This window comes from Rhinopithecus roxellana, chromosome 10 (genome assembly GCF_007565055.1).
Source record: "Rhinopithecus roxellana isolate Shanxi Qingling chromosome 10, ASM756505v1, whole genome shotgun sequence".
NCBI classification, from domain to species: Eukaryota; Metazoa; Chordata; class Mammalia; order Primates; family Cercopithecidae; genus Rhinopithecus; species Rhinopithecus roxellana.
In genome coordinates this window covers 3,448,213-3,472,719 of record NC_044558.1, presented here as the reverse complement: position 1 = coordinate 3,472,719, position 24,507 = coordinate 3,448,213, and the positions used below count along the sequence as shown (strand labels likewise).

Below are 24,507 nucleotides of genomic sequence, written 5' to 3'. Positions count from 1 at the left end.
CTTCAAGAGTAAAGGGGCATGATATCTGCCACATACTCTTAATTGGTTCAATAACAACATGTCCATATTATTATTAATATACCTCTATGCATATATTCCTATAGATTCGTATATATTCGTATGCATCAGAAGAGTAAATGTGGAAAATGTGAACAACTGATGAATCTGAGTGCTGATAATAGGGAGTTCTTTATTATTTTTGAAATATCATTAATTTTTAATGGCAAAATTTTGCACCAACCTACTACATCTTGTAACTTTGAAATTGTTTCAAAATAAAAAGTAGAAAAACAAACAAGTAAAAACAGTATCTCTTTATTTTTTACAGTAGTAATTTGTTCCATGCCCTGGCCTCTAAGCAGCAATGTCTGATTTCTTAGTCTCCAGAAGCCATCACAGAACAGAGAAACTTCCCTTAGTACATCCTAGCTCTTAACACGTTCAGTCGTTCCTTTGATTTCAGTAGAGACTACAAGTAAACAAAGTGATAGTTGGAAATAATTATCTGAGCATAAAACAATTAGTGCAACAACCACAGAGAGAGAGTCACTGGCCGTGTACGTGGCCGCAGGAGGATCCTTCGCTTGTAAACACACCAACTGGGAAACTCAGCCAAACCCACTCTGCCCTCAGGAACTGTGAGTCTTAAATCAAAGTTACAAGGAAGGGCAGGCAGTGGGGCTGTGTATATTTTGAAGGAGTCCCTGAATACAAGAATAAATCTGTTCCTGGAAACAGCTTTTGGAAGGGAAAAAAGGAAACCTTGATGACTTTGTGAGATATTGGGATGGCTCACGAGGAGAAGCCAACAGGCATCCTTCCCTGGACATCTTTAAAAGATGGGAAAGCCATCTAGGAAAATGTTATAATGTGTAAAATTTTCTTTCAAGTACTTCATCATAGAAAGTGTGAGAGTTTTGTCTTACCGAACTGAAGATATGGCTCAGGTAGCAATCAAAACGGCTCAGGGCCAGGTGTTCAGACAGCCCAGGCTTAGAGGCGGCTGCTATGAGCACTGCTGCCTTCATATCACTATTAATGACCAGAACTTGGTTAATTAGCATGCAAAGTGTCAAAAACAGATTTTTATGGGTGAAGATAATGGCCTGTTGACTAGCATCATAAACATTAGTAAAGGGCTCTCATTTGGTGAAATTGGAGATATTCAAATAATATGAACTGGCCAGACATATTCCATACATACTCCTCACTCTTGCTAATTAATATGTATGAGGCCTGTACCCTTTGAACTCAGGGGTGGTGTTCCAGGCTAAGCCACTAAATGGCCCTGTGCCTAGCTGAGTCGCTGGATTCTGTTTCTCTGACATCGGTTACAAGACTGACCAACTTCTATCTCTAGGATTGAGATGTTTGCCTGGAGTAAATCTTTTAGGCAAAGAGACGATCAGACAACATAAAATAACAGTAAATTTGGGCACCCTGAAAAAGGTCACATGAACTACTTCTTTTTCATGCTGCTAATAAATGTTTAGCCAATAAATGTAACCTATTTTAATACTTCTTCAAGGACCACCATTGTCTGTCGAAAAAGAATTACATGGGGCTGGGCGAGGTGGCTCAAGCCTGTAATCCCAGCACTTTGGGAGGCCGAGGCAGGTGGATCACAAGGTCAGGAGATCGAGACCATCCTGGCTAACACGGTGAAACCCCATCTCTACTAAAAAATACAAAAAAACTAGCCGGGCGAGGTGGCGGGCGCCTGTAGTCCCAGCTACTCGGGAGGCTGAGGCAGGAGAATGGCGTAAACCCGGGAGGCGGAGCTTGCAGTGAGCTGAGGTCCGGCCACTGCACTCCAGCTTGGGCGACAGAACAAGACTCCGTCTCAAAAAAAAAAAAAAGAATTACATGTAAGTGCAATAGTTTAGGTCAGCTTGCCAGCTTGCAACAGATGAAAGAGGTATGGTCTGCATATTTAAATGAAAGGCAGCAGGCAAGATGACCTGTTGGGTGGCCTTTCTGTTAATGATCTCTAATTTAATTAATTCCATTGTGGTCTGAGGATATATGCTGTATGATCTCAATTCTTTAAAATCATTGGAACTTGTTTTATAGGCTAGAATATGTTCTGTCTTGGTAAATGGTCCATGTGCACGTGAAAATAATGTTTCTGCTGCAGTCTGGGTGTAGTATTCTATAAATATCAATTAGGACAAGTTCATTCATAATATTGTTCAAGTCTACTATAACCTTAATGATCATCTATTTGGTCTACCAACTACCGAAAAAGATGGTATCACCAAATGTAACTGATTTGTCTATTTCTCCTTTTCATTTTGTCAATTATTGCTCCATCTATTTTGAAGCTCTGTTATTAGGAACACACACATTTAGGATTTTTATGTCTTCTTAATGAATTAACCCTTCGTCAATATAAATATTATCCGTATGTCTGATAATATTCTTTTCCCAGACCCTACTGTCTGATATTAATATAGCCACTTTAGCTTTCTTTTAATTAGTGTTTATATGGCAGAACATTTTTCAAACTTTTAACATATCTATGCCTGTATATTTGAAGTGTGTTTCTAGTAAACAACATATAATTGGGTATTGCATTTTTATTAAAACTGGCAATTTCTACCCCTTAATTTTGATGTTTAGGCCATTTATACTTAATGTAATTGTCATTACGGATTTAAGTCTCCTACCTATCTTGCTATTTTATCTAGGACTTGTTCAGAACCACCAGAGGACGAACCTTGTTTTTTTCAGGGATTACCCGCCTATTGTCTAACATCTGAAAACAGTTATTGTATTTTTTTAATCAGGTTTCCAGATGGTGATGGCAGAAAAGCTAGTTCTGCACCAGTTACTCCATCGTGGCCAGATATAGACGTAGGAAACCTGTATTTTACAGGTTTCTCAGGTGATTCTGGTGTGCTGCTGGAGCTGGGAGCCATTGTTTTAACCCAAAGGTCACAAGTTTAAATGGAATCGTGGAAACATAAGCCACTGGATTTGCTATAAGACAACAGGGGATGCTGGGAGTTGAAGACAGCTAGAGAGCATGGGCTCCAATGGAAAACATCTACATTTAATGTTTTTAAAACATCTTTTGAACCAAATCTTAAAACTGTCTACTAGCAGAAATCTTCCCCGAGATCACAGAATGCCACATCTGTCTATCTTCCCTAGAGCCAATCTACCACTTCAAATGGGGTCCCAGAACAGAGCACAGTCCTCCATGGTGGACTGACAGCTCAAAGGTGATGACCCACAGTTACCTATAATCTACATCCAACAAGTTCTTTATGTCAGTGTGAGACAAGTTCATATTTTAGCAACACACTGAGAGCTCATGCTCAGGGGTGCTTAACTCACCTCCACTCCCCATCTCTCACACAAATGCCTGCCAAATCAGACCTTTCTGTCCTGCATGCTGCTAACTGACTTTACATTTATCATGATTACATTTCATCGTGTTGGTTTTGGCTCATGGTTTCATCTTGTCAAGCACACTTTAAATCTTGATTCTGTTATCTCTCAAGATAACCTTCACCCAGATGGGCAACAGCTGAAAATCTGGTAGGTATGCCTCCTATTCTCAAGGACCCAGAGCAAGTGACTAGAGCCCATGACACAGCCCTCTTGACTGAGGAATCAGTCCCACCTTTGTTCTTCATAATCTCTACCCCGAGGGGAACAGGGAACAGAAAGAGATGAAACGCAAACAAGCCAACCCAGCTCTTCGGAAATATCATGGCAAATTGCCAGGGTGATGGTGAATGTACAGTCTGCTTGAGCACTTTGTATAAACATTCCCATGAATACTCCTGCCGCTCATTTCACCAGGTAACAGGTAATGTTAAAAATGGAGAAGACAGGGCCACCCTTGACTTGAGCAAGGCTGTGACGTCATCATTTCTGTTTGGCTGTCACTCAGAAGGCCCAGCTCTGGTACTAATTAGCTATGTGGTCCTGGGCCATAGAGTTTCCTTTCCTGCGCCTTGCCTTCCTCATCCGAGGTTTCCTTCTCAAGAAGCTATCATTCTTCTCCCACTCTGGAATCCCTTCTCCCACTAGGGGTCCAGCCTGTGCCCCACATCCACAAGGCCCTGCTTTGCACTGGCTATGACCTACTTCTGGGAAAAGTAACTACGGGCAACTTTTCCTATCCCTCAAATAACATCCTTAAAGCTTTACCTTACCACTTTTCTACTTAAAATCCTTCTACATCACTTTGGCTGAGTAGCCACAATCTCACAATCTGACCTTGCTTGCCTCTCCTGCCTCACATCCCACCCTAAACTCATGTACACTCTTCATTCCAGCCACAGTCAGCTACTTGTAACCCCTCAACGATTGTGCTTTTTCAACCTTTCATGCCTTAATTCATGCTATTCCCCCCTCTCTGGAATGTCCATTCCCCTCCCTATACCCAACTCCTAGCAATTCATTATTCAAAACAGCTCAGCATTGAACCTTCCAGGAGGCCTTCTCTGATGGATTCAGAAGCCCTTCTTGTGCGTGTCCAAGAGCCACTCTACATATGGTGTCTCAGCATTCATCACGCTGTTGGCTGACTTATTAATCATCTTTTCCAACTTGACTATAAGCTCCTTGAGGGCCAGGATTTTTTGTTACCACTGTCTGAGCTGGTTCCTGCCACAGTGTAGGTGTTCGTTGAGTCACTGAGTAGACTGAATGATGAGTGAGTTAATGAGTGAGCCAGCTACACCACAGGGGTGGCTGCTTACTTCCTGCACTGGAGGGGCCAACCCAGGCAAACTTAAGTCCCCATCAAAGCATCCTGAGCTCAGGCTTGGCCTCTTGGACTCTGCCTCAAAGCAAAGGCCTAAATGTCAGAGACTTCCCCGATGTGACTCCCTGGGCCTGTCACTGAGTTCTCCACCCTCTTTCTAAACCTTCTCCCGGAGCAGGACAAATTAAATGAAAGAAGGCCTGGGAAGTCTCCCCTCACTGCCTTACAACCAAGGAGGAGCCACACTACCCAGATGTGCTGTTCAAGAGAAGTGCTCTGGTCCCTGGAATGCAAGAAGTCAGAGAAGCCTCCTGGAAAAACATCAATTGGAAAAATCCACCGCCAACCAGCCCTTCACCAGTCCTCTCCCCTGCCGAGTTTGCTCATTGCTTGAAGTGTGCAACTCACCAGTTGTTTATGTTCCTAACCCCGAGTTCAGGGGCATCTGCAATTTAATTTGAGCCATGGATAGACAGGGCTGCTCTCTGTTGGAGTTGCAAGAGCATAAACAACCTTCCAGGCTGAACTCTGCGTGGCATTCCCCAGCTCCGCCCCTACCCTGGACCGATAAATACCATCTATCACTTTCTAAGATCATCTCCAGTAGGTCCAGACAGTGGTAACTTGTCCCCAAGGCTGGAAGATGTCACTTGAAGTGAATGGAAAGAGAGTAGATGGGATGGATTAGGTAAAGACAGGGGATGAGAGGGAAAAGGGGTGAAGGCTTAGGGTTATTGGAGGAGAGAGGAGGAAAAAGTTCAAGAGGAACAGTGAGAGGCTTAGAGGGAGAAACACGCAGCTATAAAGCCTGGGGATAAATCCTCAGGGGGATACTGCGGGACAGCAAAGAGGGGTCACAGCGTTGGGCATGTTCCCAGCTCATTCGCCACGGGAAGCCCACTTGTGTCTCATCCTTCTTCACTGCTCACTGGCCCTGCCAGCCCATGCTGGAGGTTACTGTCACTTCTTACAGACAGAGCACCCCATATTAAATTCATCACTCACTGTCCACCTACAGGCAACACACCATTGGTTTATGTCACTGGTTGTGCAGATAAGAGCTCCAGTTACCATGAAGAGAAAATATTGAAGCATCCAATGGCAACAAGACAAGGGAGCCCTTCCAGTCCTCTTGTACACACACACACACATACACACACACACACAAGCACACATACACAGTTCCCATGCACCACCCCTACGGGACAACTCAAAGCCATTTGGAGCAGCAGTTCCCAGGCTGGGCCCCTGGGCCTTCTCAGAGAGTATCCTGGCCTTCATGCCAGGTCCCCTTGCCATGCAGCTGCCATCTACCCTCCAGGCCAGCAGCCCCTGAGATGCCACGCAGACTTTTCCATTCATCATCCAGAGCTCCTTAAGTGCCTCTGATACACACCATGTGTCCAACAGGAAAACACATACTCATCAACTTGACAAAATGCTCCAGATGTGATCAAAGCCACAGAGGCAAAGAAAACAGAGATGGGGGTGTTCAGGAAGGGGGAGAGGCTGGGGGAGAGGAAGGCAGAAATCCAGGGACTTGGTTGAGGGGACAGGGGGCAGTGCCCCTGGGGTGGTGCTTCCAATGGATGAAGGCTGCAACTAGGTCCAGACTCTTTGATTCCAATCCCTGGTTCAACTTGGCCTCCCTATGAGATCCTAGGCCCTGCCCCCAGACCAGCTTCAGGATTGAGATTCTATCTCTGAAGAACCGTAGAAAGTTAGTCCTGGAAGGAATGCACTAGAGCACCTGGTCTGCCCTTCCTTTTTAGGTGAGGAAGGCGATGTGTAAATAGACCTACCTGGAGTGTCATGCACCGCCTCTGACTCTACACATTCTTCTAACTTCCGGGTCGGTACTGTCTGTATCAAACTTCAGTGGGTTACAGTGGCACACATTAAAGGCCCTTCATTTGAAAGTGACCTCAGACACGATATCCCTGTCCCCTTGCCTCCTTAGCTCTAGTACAGGATTTCAGTCCCTTATAGAGTGAGAAGATGAGCCTGGGTGGCTTTTAAGACCCCTCCCAGACCTAAAATTCCTAAGCCTTCAAGATCTATGGCAAGCCCCCCTCACTTAAGGAAACAGGTCTGTTTTGCTCCAAAACCTCCTAGAGTCCCTTTGCCATCACAGCTGCACATCCAATCATATTATCCGCCTCTCCACCACCTCCCTGGGAGTTGTCTGCATGTCTCATCAACACAGTGCTCTTCCCTTAAAGTGGAGCAAAGCAGTTAAGATAATAGGCTCTGGTGTCAAACTGATTGGGATTTGGGGCAAGTGACTTGTCTACTCTGTGTCTCATCTTGAAAATGATGGGGACGAGGATTGTGCCAAGTTCCATAGAGTCACCATGACGATTCAGTTAGATCATGCACACAAAGGGCATGGTAAACTGGCCCTTGATGAGTACAGGCTGAGTGATATGTTCACAGCAGTCATTCACATTCCCATTGACGCAACCACCACGGGTGAGCAGGGAGAGATGGCTCTTGTTCGTTGGTGCACAACCTGGTGAGACCATAGGTTACTTACGATGTCAGGGGGATGAGGAGAAGGAGAGACAAGAGGCTCTGGGCTCAGAGTCACGATGGCCAGGCTGCCCACAAGTCCTTCTGCAGGACAAAGGCCATGTAGGAGGAAACCATCCTGCTAGACACAAAAAGCACAATCCCAGTTCCTTTCCAGTGCCCCAACCAGAAGAAAACCCCTGATCCTTCAACTGATGACAACGGGCCACGCCAGCACCACCCACACACGGGCACCCTCATAAGCCAAAGGTTTCAATGATGTACCCTTTCCTTAGGGTACAGTCCAAAATCCCTAACCAGCCCAAAAGCTCCTCCATGATCTGGCTCCCCACAAGTACCTCCACTACAGAGCTGAAGCTCCCGCATCCATCCCAGTGCCCTCCCCCAGCAGTGGGGCTGTACGTGGTGGAGAAGCCAGACTCAGGAGTTCAGATCCTACCTCTCTCACTAACCATGTGACTTTGGGCCACTTAATAATCTCTTTGTGCTTCAATTTCCTCTTCTGTAGAAGGAGGATGATAGTATCTATCTCGACGGGGTGTTGTGAGTTAGCAAATGCGAAGGGGTAGAACAGTGCCTGCCACACAGCAAGCATCTAACTGTTAGCTGTTGTCATTATTTTCCTCATCTTTGCCCGGATCATTTTTATTTTGACCCATCCGGCAAATCTTACTAGTTTAAATGTCACTTCCTCAGGGAGATCTCCAATTAGTTTGGATGGCCTTATATCTCTACTCCCATTACACTTCTGTCCTCCTCTCTAGTAATCTGTGTCACGCTTCTGATTAACTATGCACTGTCTCCCCTGCTAGGTCATAAGCTCTGTTGAGGCTAGACCCAGCTGGACCATAGGTCCAGATGTGCCTGAGACAGTCCTGCCTTTTACCTGTTGCTGCAGTATAGCAGACTGGATTTGTGTCAGTAAATATTAACTCCTATACTAGCCTTCCCAGTTCCATGGATTTGTGCTTGGCCACATGACTTGTTTTGGCCAATGGAATGCGAGCAAATGTGAGATGTCAGCAGGCACTGCAAGAAGTACTTCACATTTTCATTCTTTCCTGTGCTCTGTTGATTCTCTGTGAGCAGAATGTGTCCCAGAAGCTGCTGATCTAAGCAAAATGTGCAGACCTGGGGCTAACTAAACACAATGCACAGCCCAGAGCCAGGCCCAACGAACCCTCAGCCTGAAACAGAGCTTTCCCATTCAATCCAAAGACACATGAACACAATACAGAAATGACCTTTGTTATAAGCTACTGACCTTGGGATCGTTTGTTATGCAACATTAATGTAATAATCGTTGACTAGTACACACAAATCATTATTAATAGCTCTCACTTTCACTCCAAAAAGTGTCCCCACTAAGACGATAAATTATCTAACTGCCCACCATCAGTCCATATCTATCTTGTTCATCACTTTAACTCCAGCACTTAGTACAGTGCCTGGCACAGAGAAGGTGCTCCATGAATACAGCGGATTAAGTTGAACTGAATTATATGTTTGTTTTTTGTTTTTGTTTTTGGAGATGGAGTCTCACTCTGTCACCCAGGCTGGAATGCAGTGGCGCAATCTCGGCCCACTACAACCTCTGCCTCCAGGGTTCAAGCGACTCTCCTGCCTCAGCTGCCTGAGTAGCTAGGATTACAGGCGCCCGCCACCACACCCAGCTAATTTTTGTATTTTTAGTAGAGACAGGGTTCGCCACGTTGGCCAGGCTGGTCTTGAACTCCCGACCTCAGGTGATCCGCCCACCTCAGCCTCTCAAAGTGCTGGGATTACAGGCGTGAGCCACCGTGCCCGGCCTGAAGTATATGTTTCTTAAATCTCCTTCCTAAAACATCAAGTCTTTGTCCCACCTGGATGCTGAGAGGTCTGAGTCTGGGGGCTCTGCCTTCTTTTTCTTTTGTGTCACCCTCATAAAGATGCACCTGATGCTGCCAGCTAGCTGCCACAGCATCGGAGACCTACCCTTCTTAATCCACAGAAGTCAAAAGAGCTAGTATTTCTAAAACGGATGTCATCTCATGGGACTGGACAAAGAAGGGATCACTGCAGGATGAACAAAAGGAGAGGGACTGAAGCACAGTCAGAGAGATCTACGCAAGGCACCAGCTGAGGCTTTCAGGAGATGCAGGGCCTCTGAGTAGGGCAGGGACACCCTTAGTACACGGCTGATTCGCTTCTCTCTGCCATGCACCTTGCCTTCCTGCCCCAGGGCTGAGGACTGGGCAGAATGTCAGCCTAAGGAATTGCTGCCATTTTGTTAGAGTTGATGACAGCTGGAAATTACACCATTGCCCTCATCCAGACTAAAATGTTCAAATGAAAAGTTAAAAATCCCAGTCCTCCGATCCCCTGTCTCTCTTGACTAGGTTCAGTTGAATAGGGACTGTATGAAAGAAACCAGTGAGGCTGAGCCTACAGCTCTGAGGGTTTCCCGAGTCCCTGCTGCAGGCTGAGTGACTAAGGCTGAGCTCCCCAATCTCTTCACAGCTGAGCCAACCAATTTGCCAGAGGCAGGCAGTAATTCCTGGCAGCTACCCTACAGTCAACATCTTTGAATACCTTGAGATAATCCCAAGAAGGTACTAGAAGACAGCAGTCTCCAGGCAGGGATCTTGAAGGTTTGTGTATTTTTTTTTCCTTTCTTATGTTTGTGACTTCCAGACCCACAAAATGCTGTGGTTTTCTGTTTCTAAAACAGAGGCATGTGCCTGTACAAAAAGCCTGGGCATGCCGGGCTAATTAAATTTAGCTATCTTGCGGTTGTTGTAACGTGTGTTCCGCTGATGTTATTCAATGTGTTAAGACGTTTTCTGTTTATGTTGGTTACATAGCCATGTGGTGTGGGTGGAGAACATCACTCCAGGGAATATGATTAGCAGGACTGAGGCGCTCAGGGGTTCCAGGAACATGTGGTCAAACAGTGGCTCCTGGGATCAAACAGTTGAGCCGAGTCCCTGGTAACTCACCCGATGCCAGTCCCCTTGCTCCTTCTAAGGCAAGATCAGTCCCTCAGGTCTACCTGAGATCTTGATTCCCACAGACAGAACTGCACCTGCCATCATGCAGCCTAGAGATTTTGTAGAAGAGACGCAACTATAGGGAGAGGAACTTCAACAGGTCTATAGGGGCTGAATGACTTGTCCAGAGACTCCCCAGGAGAGATGAGGGAAGAATTGAAACTCCTTGTGCCTACTCTTACCTGTCCAGCTGGGAATACAATGAGACATGAAACCCTTCCTTAAGCCCTCTGTTTTTCCACCTGCCTAAATTCCAGAGAAACCACCTGAGATCCTCTCCTGAAATTCCCCTACCATCATGTCCCTTGTCTAGCTCAGCCCCAGTGCTTTCTTCTTAGCCATTCTTCTGCCTTAGCCCCTTCTCAAGTCTCTTATCTCAACATCTCCTGACCAAGAATGCTTAAATCCCCATCTTGTAAATCCTCCAACCATATTTCTTCTCTCCTTCAAATCTCTGATTTCTGCTTAAAACTCACCTATCTCATACATCTCATTTTTGTGTGATCTGCTACCCTGAAGCCAGTTACGAAGTCCTTCAAAGCCTCTCCCTATCTTGCCCAGCACTGCTACATACAGCTTTGTGCATTAGTTCCGTTGGAAGCTGCTTGACAGCTCTATGACCTACCTGAGAAGTTTTCTTTTGTGAGTACCTTGTGTCCCATCAGTACCCTTCAAGATCACATTTTCCCCCTGCTTTGAGGTTTCAATACCACACCCAGTACAAAGCTCTGCATTCAGCAGATCCTGATGCAGGGACTGACTCTTGTGCTGTTAACAGACGCAGAGCTCTATTTTTAAGAAAAATATCTGATAGGGTGGATTTTTCATGACCTCCCCAAACAAGCAAGGGGGGCAAAAATACAGCTCTTCCTAGTGAGGGCCCCCTGCTGTAGCATCCTTACTCTGGTCCCAGTGCTGAGGCCCCTTGAACTTCAGATACATCATTTCACTCTCACTGGGAAGCAGAAACAGACATTTCCAGCACAAAAGCAGGCCCTCTAAAAGTTCCCCCACTCGACAGAAGCCAGATTCCAGGATGAACCGTGGAAGCGTCTTACTTGTGCACAGTGCTAAGTTGCTTGGGTGTCTGGTTGCCGAAGCTGCAACTGAGACAAAGCAGTAAATTAGAATTGGGAACAGAAGCTACTCAGTTGACAAAAGCAAGAAGTGACAGCTGACAATCTGACAACATGGAAGGAGTCAGAAAAAAAAAAAAAGATCATAAAAAAATAGAAAGGAAAAATAAAAACCATGGCATTCTGGGGTTGCTGAACAGAGGCCCTGAGAGTGATACATTACTCATGCTAGGCACAAAGAGGGGTGTTCATAAAGATGGCCCCATTATAAGCCAAGGTCAACTATGGTCAGCGTGCGGCCCATACCAGAAGACCACACCACGGTTTTTCCCTGGGAGATGGGTAATTGAAGGGATTAACACTGAAGGGCTGGACACCCAGCTAGCCTGAAATCCGCTGAATGGAAACTCTGTGGCACCTTCAGCTACAGAGTACTGTGAAAAAACTAAAAGTTTCTAGAGTTAGACAGGCCTGGGTTTGAATTCCAGATGAGCTTGCTCTGTGGTTTTGGGAAGCCTTTACTTCACTGACCTCAGTATCCTTGCCTGTGAAATGAAGATAACAATATCCACTTCACAGGGTCGCTGGGAGGCACAGAGGTCACAGACAGAAAATGCATACAGTGTCTTGATTTACAGTCATACAATATGATTATGCAATATCTGTCAAAGCTCTTAAGCTAAGGAAGCATATGATATTCCACCACTTTAATGAATATTATAATTCCCCCCACAGGGAGTCAACGAAATTTTATTGGTTTAACGAGACCTACAGCCATCATCACAGTAGTTGTACAGCTCTGCATCTGAATCCTCACAGTAGTACTGTGGGCAGGCAGCACAGGTGCTATCAGCCCTATTTCATAGCTGAGAAAATTGAGGCTCAAGAGAGAATGACTTGCCCAAATATTACATCAGCTGGAAACAAATCTGGAGGTAAAACTGAGTTCTTTTCTCTCTTAACTCACTGTTCCTGGTCTAAAGGAATGTCCCTGGGCAGGTGCGTCAGGGTTTGATAAACACAAACACAGGCACACTATCCATCTTTTGACTGTCAGCCTCACTCCTTCTCCATTTTGTTCCAACAATAGGGAACTCTCACTTGTTTAAAGCCAACATTATAAAGATGCCTCTCCAAATCCTTGATCACATTACTTTTCCGTCTGTGAAACAGTCCCAGCCCGGTTATGTTTTCTTTAGGTGTGATGACCTAAGTCAGACACATGTGAGGTTTTACCATGATTTGGTAAATCACTGAGTGATGCAATCCTAGTTTGGTTTTCAAAAGTATTCTGAGAATTCAAGGGATCTATGGTGCTGTATCACATCACAGTGATGTTTCTAGAAAGCGTTACAATTATCCCCAAAGATCTCTGCCTGATGCAGAGCTGATACCTCTGAGCCCATCATCACAAATGGCTAATCGAGGGCCGACTTTCCCTCGTGATCTTTTCCATATGATGTTTTCCTACAGCCTCACAGCTACCTTCTATAAATGTTCTCCATCAGCCTCCAGAAAACCCAGCGGTCATCTGCAAGCATGGAGATTTCACTTTGAACTCGAGTTCCTTGAGAGTGGGGTCATGCTTACATCATCTCGGTATCCCCAGGATCAGTGTCTGATAGTGCAAAATATGTGTTGGCTTAACTGCTTCAGTGAGGTGTATGTAAGTCTCCTTCTCTTCCAATTTTCACCACCAGTGAGTCCCAAGAAGGACGACCACAATGATAACGCTGTGTGGGAAACACATGTTGATATGAAAACGCAGAAATGCCTGGGAGTATTTGGGGTGTGGGAAAGAAAGCTTAGATATGCGAGCACTGTTGTGAACACAATTGTTATTTTCAAATATTTAATGGGCTGGCCTATACAACAGGGTACGCTTATTCTGTGCAGCTCCAGGAAGCAGAACTAAGACCAATATTAGGGAAAACAGCAGAGTTTTCCTTCTAGTTTCATGACTTCCTAGGGGCTAGAAATGCCCAAGACAGAAACAAACTGCCCCAGAGGCAAGGTGCTCCTATTCCAAGAAAAATCAAGCAGAGGCTGGGCATTTGCTAGATGAATACGCTGCAAAAAAAATTCTTCATTCCTTCCTTCCAGGGCCAGGTATCCAACTGTCTGACCTCTAAGCTTCATTTGTCTCTGTGACGCTATGGTTTGTTCCTAGAGGTGCTGGATAATTGAAAGCTTATTGTACAATAGGGCCAAGACAGCACAAATAGATAGCTTGTCATATTTTTCAGACTAATATCAGTCTTTCCTCCCCAGGGCATGACATAAGCTGATCCAGGAGGCAGTGAGCTGGTGCCAGACAGCTCCTTCCTTCCCCAGCTCTGCCCTGGAATTCCAGGTGGCCACGGGGAACTTATGGAGCCTCCTGGTGCCTTGGGATCCACCACCTGTATCATGTGGCTGATCTGACAGGAAGGAGGATGAAAAGTTTCCAACAGGAGGCACCATCTCTGGAAGGCTATTGTGAGGCTAGACAGCCACCCTCAGAAGACCAACACAGTCATTAGCTGCCACCTTGAACTGGAGCTGGTAGCATTGTACTCCAACTCCTGTTTCCATTGGTCAACCACAAGACCAACAGCCTTCCTTCTGAAAGGGTACAATTGGAGGAGAGTGGCACTCCGTGGAGGACATGAGAGAAAGGAGACTGGAGCAGAGCCTTTCCACAGTTTGATGGGATTAACAGCATGACTTATATCCTGATCTATAAAATGGACCAGAATGTAACAGCACAGAACATAATCATCCTTGTTTCTGCTTCACCTCAACCAGCTGCTGCTGCTTTTTTTGGTCTACCTTCTCTCACACCCTCAGAAGTAAAGGAAGAATAGTCTTCAAGCCTATGAGGTATTATTTCCTTCTAGACTGTAAAATGTTTTCTAGCTAAACCCAACCCCCAAGTGATAAGACCCGTGCAAATGCCATAGTGCTGATTCCACGTGTCATCTCTCCTTAGCTTCCCTTCATGCATCCAGCCTCATTTCCTTCCAACCCTGGATTCCCTGCTAATTCGTGGGGCAGAGCAAGGGACTTGGGCCAGGTTGGCAGGGGATCCTTACAGACAAGGTCTGCAAGCCAAGTTCTTGATCTCACCACTCCCAATCAACAATGAGGAAGGATCTGGCTTTGAGTCAACGTGATTTTCAGTCATTAATATCAGGCTAAACTATAAATCCTTACACAGGGCAGTCCAGGCTGGTGATAGACACACTCTTTCACTTCAGTCGTCCTTCAGAAAGCAACATTTCTGATTCAAGGGCCACCTCTTCCAGGAAGTCTTGTCTAGCAGCAATTACTCTAGAAGCAATTACTCCTCAAATGTGATCCCATACTGAGAGGTTTGAACATTATTATAGTCCTGAGAGCCCTCACTGAATCCTGTCTTGCACACACGTCTCCCTGCATAACTCCTAGATCTTAAAGGCCATAAGCTCTCCCTTCATCGTTGTCGCCCCTCCCCATACTGCCGAGCAAAGAGACTTGCTCACTGTAAGCATCAGTGAATGTGTGTTGTGTTGAGCTGAATTGCCTCCCTCAATCCCAAAGAAAAATCAAGGAGAAAGCAGCAGGACTAAGGAAATAAGTAATCACGGATTGATCCACGTTTTTCTCTCTCCATTCCCTCCTCTAACCCAGCTGTGGCCTGGCCAGTCCTTCCCCAACCTGGCCTGCTGAGAAGCCTCCAAAGAACATGGCCTCCTCGGTCTCCCTCCAGGGGGCGCTCAGATGGATCACAGTTCAGGAGGGTGGCAGCGGAGCCCAGAGACAAGGAGGGATGGATCAAACCACACAGTCTCTGGCAGCAGTGCCGGGGAACCCTGGCAAGGACAGTGACCTGTGCCTTACAGTAGGAGGGAGATCCCATTCCTGGTATGTCAGGCTAGAGAGGGCTGGTAGAGATGTGTAGTAAGGTTGGGGCACAGTGCCACCCCAGGGCTCCTGAAATGGTCACCCCATAGAGATCACTCTCAGATCCTCGTGGAAGCTGTTCCATATCTCAAGGCTCCAAGCTGGGACATTTCTGAGAGAACTCCAGAGCTTCCACGTGTGGGCTTCATGCCCAGGGCCTGACTTCAAGTGCAGGAAGCCTCACTCATGAAGTGAGCACCCCTGGAACAGGTGGGAGTGAGTCAGGACCATTACCCCTCTTCAGACTACAGGCCTAGTTTGGTACAGTGAAGCTCCCCATGCATGATCCCCTTGGTGAGCTCCCACAAGTCAACAGATTGCAATCCCTCTGAGCTGAGTACAGTTCTAGAACCCTCTCTTTCCCATGCTGTCACAGGCAGGCAGCGGCAGCTGCTTCAGAATAAACTTCTTGTACATAAGTTTCAGCAGAGTATAGTCAGAAGAGAAAGCAAACTAGAAGATGCTTCAGAAGTATTGTTTTGTCTCATTCATATCAAAACGTCCAAGCTAAGAAAATCAACCTGGGAGCAGATATTAATTTTAGTAAAAAGATAGATTATAGCCCTGACTAGTACTGGATCAGACCTGTACAAATCCAAAAGTCCTCCAGTCCCCAAGTTTTCCCAGAAAATAAGGGCCGTTTTCCTCCTGGGTTTTAGGGCATTGAACCAGAGAAGTGCAGGCAGAAATGTCCTCCTCCAGCTGTGAGGACCCTCTTCCAGCTCCCTAAAGTACTAGAAGAGCCATTTCAGTCTAGCTCGGGAGTCATTCCTTATATTATTAGTCACAAGCCATGTTTCTGCCAGGGCACAAGTGCTGCTGGCTGGAAGGACCCAGGAGGTCTTCTGGATTGGGGGTGCACTCACTCATCGAGGTTTCTGCTGGATACCTCCCTAGGGAACTTTCCAGAGAGCTCTCACACACACTCACACACAATCCTCATTCATACACACTTTATGCACACACTCACATACACTCACACTCTCACTGACACACACTCATGAACACACTCATACCCACTCACACACACATACACTCACACACACACTTATTCACACGCTCACACACACACTCACTTGCACACACACCTACACAAGCATGCACACACACACTCCACATGCTCATACACACCTGCTCACATTCACTCATGCACGCTCACACACACACCCTCACGTATACACACTCTCCCAGACACAAGTATTCTCTGGCGCACACACACACACACACTCACACACACATGCACTCACACACACACCCACTCTTGTACATACACAACACACAGAGACACATTCTCACACTAACATGTTCTCACACTCACACACACACACACTCTCATACTGGCTCACACTCACAGGACTGCAGGCCCCTGGTCTCCAGAGCAGAGGCAGGATCAGGAGGAGAGCCCTATGGGGCTAGAGGCCATTAGCAGTCTCACAGTGCAGCCTGCTGGGCACGAATGACGCTGCAGCCGGGGGGAGGCAGGGGCCAGGGGTGCAGGGAAGGGCATCTTGCCTCCCCTCTGTGGACTTTCAACATGCAGGAATGGTGTCTCAGACCCCAAGACTCAAAATGAGGCCTGAAGGCCTGTGGAAGGGGAAGGAGAGCTAGTCCCGGGGCCTTCCACATACAAACAGGTCTCCCGCCCCATGAGCTCTCAATGGCTCACACAGAGGTTTTAGAATCTTCCAAACAATTGGCACAGAGGAGGAGCACCAGGGCTCCAGAGGAGGAACAGAAGCTTGGCGCTAAAAATGAGGAGCTGAATACCCAAAGAAATGGGTGGGAAAGACCTTGGCCAGGCCTATGCATGAATTATCATGTTCCGCCTGTGCCAGATTCCCCTGCTCCGTCACTCTTCCAGCACAGACCGTATGAGGGCAACTTCTCTGTGAGGCACACGGAGGGTGCCATGCATGGTAGTAACTAGTCATGGAGCAAAACTGTCACGGTGTGGGGCCTGGGATGGCTCAAGAAGGGAGCCACAGGCTGGACTCTGCAGGCAGGTGGGCCCCGACAGGAGGTGGCAGGAATGATGGAGAGTAAGTGGCAGAAGTGAGAAATGGTGCCGAAGAAGAATCCCCAAGACTCAGAGTTAGACTGGGAAGTGGGAAGTGAGAGTGAGGCCAGTCAGGGATTACTGAGGTCTCAGATTGTGTCATGATGAAGAGGAGGAAGGAGAGGACTTGGACAGAATCGGGGAAAGCAAGTTAGGACCATTTGGTAAAGGACCGTAAAATGAGGAGTTTGGTGTGGAGCTCACCGAGTGTAAGGAGCTGCTCCCTGCACGCTCCAGCCCACATTTCTCTCTACAAGTTTTCCAGGTACTTGCCACCTCTGCTCCTAGCGTCCCCTACCACCATCCCTTCCATCACTTCTCTTTCCAGCAGTTTCTTGAGGTCAGAGAGTTCCTTATGCCACTGGGATGACAACCACCACCACCATCTGCCTTGGCTGCCCACACACATGCTGCTCAGTGTCCCATTCTCCTGAGGTTCCTTCCTCCTCTCCCTCCCTCCCAAGCCTTGGCCTTGCCCAGGGGCCGTGGGAGTGCTCCGGGCCTTCTGATCTGTGAGGAGCTGTAGACAGCCTCCGGCCCTGCTCCAGCACACTGTGCCCTGTCTAGACAGATTTGAGCTCTCCATCCTCAGGAACCGCCAGGCCCCAGAGCAGGGCTCCCCTCCAAAGGCAATACTTCCCCTGCAGGTGAGGCTGCTTTGGTGGCCAAAACCGAGTGCATATTGGAGCCATTTCCCACTCAGCTGGCGGCGAGTCACCTGAGTCTCTGGGGGAAAAGACAGGGCTCTCTGGTAGGGAGAATTTTTATTTTTTAATCATACTTTAAAAAAAAACGAATGAGTAGTTGGAGAAAACAGGCGACAGAGTGGGTGGCCACTTGAGATCCAGAGAGAAAGATCAAAGCCCACCAAGAATGGAGTGATCAGCCTTGGTGTGGCCCAGAGAACAGTCTAGGTGGCCCATGCCACATGAAAGGCAGCCAGGGGACGGGAGACGGGGTGAAGGAGTCTCGGTCACAGGCCCCGCATGTCCCTGCTCCCCCACCCAAGACCTTGGTTCACAGTCCTCAGCTGGAACAAACACCTGCTTCCAAGAGACATCCAACCAAGCTCTGTCCGCTGGGAGGGCCGCTGCATCTCTGTGTAGGAGGTGAGCTGCCCAAACTCTGGCCTCCATGAGGCTTTCTCTTTCCAAGAAGAAGCTGGAATTCCTCCCTCTAGACTCGATTCTCCTGGCTGCTGCCCCTCTCACAATCCCAGCCCAGGGCAGCCAGCCAGGAACATGCTCTATTTTCAGGCTGACTAATTAGCTCATTAGGTGACTGCAGGGCAGTGAGTCCACCATGTTCACCATGGTGCAGCCTCCTCCTGCAGGCTCCAGTGGCCCATCTTTTCCAAATGAGCACATTCTACCATGTGAACCCACAGATCCCTCAGCTCAGCCTCCCAAGTTAGGACAACCAGGACCCTGAAGATCAAAGAGGAATTGGGACTTGCCCAAAGAAATGGTAGCACTTAGTGGCCAGGCCCAGACCAGAACTCACGTCTCCAAACTCTCAGCCCAGTGCTTTCACACAGTGCTGCAGCCCAACATTCCAGTCAGAAGACTGAATTTCTAAAGCCCTGAACCCATTTTAAAGTAGTCAGACCTATGGCATTCCAGCAAGTTCTTTCAAAGGACTTTTTACTAATGTTCAACAGAAGCTGGGGAAATGTCCAAGATACCAGAAAACAGGATATCATTCTGTGACAACAAGGAACAGAGGAATCCCAGGGCCCAGTCTCTCCTCCCTTCTAATTTGGAAAAGCCATAAGAAGTCCATATTCTGTCAGGCCAGCCAGCATACTCCCAGTGTGATTTGCCAAATTCACCCTTTCCTGGATCACACTGGCACTTGGGCATAACCCAAGAATCAGCTTCATCCAGGTTCTTCTCTAGACAAGATTAAGGAAAAGAAATGAGACAGCTCCATGCACGCCTCCCAAAGAACAGGCAGGGAAAGAGACCACAGTGTTGAAGACCTCAAGGTAGAGGTCATGGTCTATCAATCTACAGGATCTTTTGTGCCACACAGGCTCCATGTCCTTCCTGTGTCCCCAGCTGCTTCCCCACCCATGGGACGCAGAGGAGGGGATCACAGAAGCTAGAAAAGAAGATCCCTCCATGTGAGCAAAAGACTACCGGAGTCAAAATGTTTATGATACATCTTTCAGGACTTGCATCTCCAGGATCCTTCCAAAAGTTCCCTACCACCTCTTACCTGATGAGGTCAATAGGTTGGAACTTATAGAACACTCCATAGCACGCCCATTCTTGATACAGCAGCTAAATAAAGAAAATAAGGAAACAGGTTAGAGGTAGAGATGGGAAACTTCACCTGATTTTGTCCATCCTAACAAGTCAGAATTTTATCCCCAAACCCGAGCTTTGAAGAAATTCTCATGAGACATCCACGGGGAGATGTCCAGAATCAGGAGGCTATCGAAACTGGCTTCTCCTTCCCCAAACAATAGAGGTGAACTTTATCACACACTGCGGCAGTCCTGCACCTGATTAGCAGAACCCCGTCTTCTTTATTCCCATGTCTTGCCTAGTCCAGCAAAACGAGCCCTGATGTTCATGATTCACTCATTTAACAAGTATTTAGTGACATCTCCTTATGTGCCAGGCACTGTCCCCACACTGGATACAGCAGTAAACACAGTCTGCTTACACCCTGGTGTGGAGAGACAAATATAAACATATAAACAGATAAGATTTGGAAATCTTAATGAAGAAAAATTTATCAAGGTCAGGGAGTAGAATGTGAAGGAAGGGAGAGGAGTGGGGTGCTATTGTAGACAGGATGGCCAGGGAAGGCCTCTCTGAGGAGGTGACATTAAGCTGAGACACAAAGGAAGGGGGCAGGGTGTCCCAGGCAGGACACTCTTCAAGTGCATATGGCATGTCCCAGGAAGAACAGGGAACCAGTGTGGCTGGGGCAGAGTGAGCATGGGGAGAACTTGGGAGACAAAGTCAGAAAGAACCAGGATGGCCAGATCACTTGGGGATTTGCAGGCCATGCTAAAATCTTTGTATCAACACTGGATGAAATTTGGATTTTGAAGGAAGCCACTGGGAGATCTGCAGTAGAGGGGCAAAACAATCTGAGATTGCAGAAGGCTCACTCTGGTTGCTGTGTGGAGAACAGAGTGATCAGAGGCATAGGGAAGTTATTGGAATGGTCCAGGGAAGAGATGATGATGGCTTGCACCATGGGAGCAGCAGCAAATACAGTAAGAGCTAGTTGATTCTGCTTAGATTTTAAAGGTAAAGCCTGTAAGATTTACTGTTGGATTGGATGTGGGATGAGAAGAAATAAGAACTTGGCCTGAGCCACTGAGTCATGGTGATGCCTTTTACTGAAATGAGAAAGACTGTGGGAAGGACAGGTTAGTGGGGGTAGAATCAAGAGCTTACTTGGGGACGCATTTTTTGAGATGCTCTTTGGGTATCCAGGGGCATGGGGAGCAGCTAGATATAACAATCTGAAGTTCAAAGAAGAGTCCAGTACATTTGGGAGTTATTGAAGAGGAGGACATTTGTAAAGTCATTAAATGATGGATGTTATCACCAAAGAAGAGATACTAAGTACAGAAGAAGCCTGAGGTCTGGGCCCTGCGCACGCCACCATTTAGAGGTCAAGAGGGTGATGAAGAACTGGTAAAGGAGACAGAAGGAACGGCCAGTGATGTGGAGGAGAACCAGAAGTGTGTGGCATCCAGGAAGCCAAGGGGAGAAAAGGTTTCAAAGAAAAGAAGAGGATAGCTGGGCGCGGTGGCTCACGCCTATAATCCCAGCACTTTGGGAGGCCAAGGTGGGCAGATCAGGAGGTCAGGAGATCGAGACCATCCTGGCTAACACAGTGAAACCCCGTCTCTACTAAAAATACAAAAAACTAGCCGGGCGCGGTGATGCGCGCCTGTAGTCCCAGCTACTCGGAGGCTGAGGCAAGAGAATGGCGTAAACCCAGGAGGCGGAGCTTGCAGTGAGCCGAGATCACGCCACTGCACTCCAGCCTGGGCCACAAGGCGAGACTCCGTCTCAAAAAAAAAAAAAAACAAAAAGAAGAGGACAAGCGGTGTCAAATGTTGTTAATAGGTCAGGTTAGATGAGCAGTGGCCACTGGATTCAGTGGCTTTGAGGTCACCGATCACCTTGACAAGAGTGGCTCCAGGAGAGGGGTAGGGGCAAAACTGAACACATCAGGCCAGGCTATCTAAGAATATTTCTGCAGCAACTTTATCAGAATCAGTGTGCGTCTCACTAAACCTGTGTATCAATTCCGGTAAATAAAATCATTCAGTAAGGGATCATCATGAGACCTCATCTACATACCCATGCTGAATCAATATTGGTACTTTATCAAATTATACGTCTGGAATTGACAGATTTATAATACAGCTGCTATTTTGTTACATTATTTATGCTCCTACTACATCACACACAACTCATGAGGAAATCTGTCAAGGAGAACCTACTCTAATCGGGTGCTTCGGAAGCCCGTCTGAACATCAGCCCTACAGGGAGCCATCCTGTTTACCTAAGAATCTTTAAAGACATGATGTTAAAACGGAAATGAGAACCAGCAATCTCACTTAAGGGTGGTAGAGTTTTACTGTCACAATGTCTTCCAGCAACTGCAAAACAGGACCAGAAACTACACGGGTCCTGAAGAGGCAAACTGCACCAGCAGTTCCACCACTTGCAATGGAGGAAACCCAGATACAACAAGGGGTTACTCAGTAAATGAAGGCAGAGGAACATCTGAATTCATGAGCACTGCTGCTGCTCACTCCAGGGCGGTGGCTAACCTAATCTTATTGTTATTAGTACATCTCCTCCTCCCACATCTTGGGTGCTTCTAATGCCTGAGTTTCGACTCTCCTGAGTGCAAACCCTGGGCTCTCCAGCACCTGGTTGTCACAGTGACATCATTTGTGGCCCAAAGGGAGATAAGCTTGCATCAGGAGATGCAGGCAGGGCACCCTCTCGAGAGCTATGGGACGTCACTGTCTGCCTTATAGGCCCTGACCTCCAGAGCAAATTCCTCCCCAAGTCATATGCCCAGCCAAAACTTGAGCTTGACAACACCTATCTGCCACTGCCCTGGAGGAAAAAACGAAAAATGTTCCAAGAATCCAGTATGGCCTCAACTGAGAGCTGACCTCAGAAGCCTTTTCCCTGGCTGAATCCCAGACCTGCTGAAAGAGACTTCCAGAAAGTCCCTCTCTCCCCATGGTCTCTTTTAAGCACAAAGATGTATCCATGGCTTGTGGATATAGATGAGGAGGAGCCAAGAGAACTATCTGGGCTTGATACAGAAAAGCTAGAAGCATACAGAGGAGGCACTGATCAGGCAGCCCCTGAAACAGAGAGCTGGAGCGACACAGCACCAAAGCTGGGAGGCGGTGCAGCAATTATGTCTGGATGCCCAGGCCAGCTCATACGCCTTCTGTCACCTGCAGGGGAGGCAGGGAGGGAGGTGGGGAGTGCTGCAGACCCTTCCCAATCTTTAAGAAGGTTTAGTCACGGATTGTGCTGAACTCCAGCTTGCAGGGCCCCAGAAGGGACCAGCATGCAGGGTGAAGAGAGGCACACTCTGGAGTCCTGCCCCGTAAGGACCAGTATGGTGTGAGTAAAGCACAGACACGTAACAGGCCCTTTAAACTTGCAGAGTCTAGACCCTTCTAATGCAACTCTTAGTGAACCCCCTTTCTCCTTTAGAGGTTCACCATGTCCTCTCTTTACCAACTGGCAAAGCCAGCAAATACACCAGGGAGGGACTACTGCTCCTTCTTAATGGACAGTGCCTGATTCCAGAGCTCTGGACGTAACCCCAGATGTGTCTGTCTGCCCCAAGCGTTTACCGCAGGAACCATCCCACCTGATGGATCAGAGCATAGAAGCAGGAAGTTTGGCTCCCCAGGGATCACATTTGACAGAGGTCATCAATTTAAGGATTTCATGAGACTATAAAGGAACTCAAGTGTTAAAAACTCTTTGCAACAACCCTTTGTAATGCCAGAGAACATCAAGGTGTTTGGGACTCATGGCCCTCTCTGAGGCCACAAGCTCCTCAGACAGCAGCTAGACCTGAGACAGGCAGAAAGACGCTGTAGCCCCCTCGGAGGCATTTAAGGGACGGGAGCAGCCTGAATGGAAGAGACTTGGATTCTACTCCCAGATGCTACACTAACCTGTTTGAACATTTTAGTAAGTAACTCCACTTCTCCAGGTCTCAGCTTCTCCATACAGTAACATGAAAGTCGTGCAGCATGGCAAAATGAATCCCCAGTTGAAACCAAGAAGAAAAGTGCCTTTCTTGTCAGGAAGGCAAGTTTTAAAATGCAGGACTGACTCTCTCTCCACGGTTTTCAGTGGGTCACTTACTAACTATCCACGAGGGAAGACAGCCACCTGCAAAGGCTAGAAAATCCAGGACTAAGGGTTTCTAGAATGCTAAAGGAAGTCACATCCAAAGTTCTACTTTGAGTTCTCCCCTGTAAGTGGATGAAGAAGCCGCAGAGAGTCAGTGAGAGCTGGGGAGCCCTGAGCAGATGGTGACAGCCACTTCTCGGGGAATTTCCAGGACACTAAACAGCATTGACAAATGGGGAACTAGGCAGCTGCTGGAAGCCAGGATGGACCCACCTACCCCCAGGCTGCTCCCTCTTCCAGTTGTCCTGGCTTCTAGGAAGGCAGGAAACCCTTATTCTCAAGAGGGAGGAAGCTTCTTTTTTTTTCTTTTCTTTTTTTTTTTTTTTTTGAGACAGAGTCTTGCTCTGTCGCCCAGAGCTGGAGTGCAATGGCGCGATCTCGCCTCACTGCAAGCTCCGCCTCCCGGGTTCATGTCATTTTCCTGCCTCAGCCTCCCCAGTAGGTGTGACTACAGGCATCTGCCACCACACCCAGCTAATTTTTTGTATTTTTAGTAGAGACGGGATTTCACCTTGTTAGCCAGGATGGTCTAGATCTCCTGACCTTGCGATCTGCCCACCTCAGCCTCCCAAAGTGCTGGGATTACAGGTGTGAGCCACCGCGCCCGGCCAGAAGCTTCTCCTTAATGACCCTCCAGGAGGGGAAAGAAAGAGATTTCCAGCCCCTACCTGAGTCTGAGACATGGAAACTGCACAATAGCACCACGTGAGCTTCAGGAGAGGGAGAC

The 24,507-nt window shown here is 47.4% G+C and overlaps 1 protein-coding gene across 1 annotated transcript in view; it reads right to left on the bottom strand.

The window, feature by feature from the left end:
- The window catches only part of ANO2 (anoctamin 2), a 362,906-nt gene that overhangs the window by 213,427 nt on the left and 124,972 nt on the right, over nt 1–24,507 (bottom strand). The window contains exon 10 of the mRNA XM_030939846.1: nt 19,561–19,625. Within this exon, the coding sequence (XP_030795706.1) occupies nt 19,561–19,625 (65 nt within the window). The remainder of the gene's footprint in view (nt 1–19,560; nt 19,626–24,507) is intronic.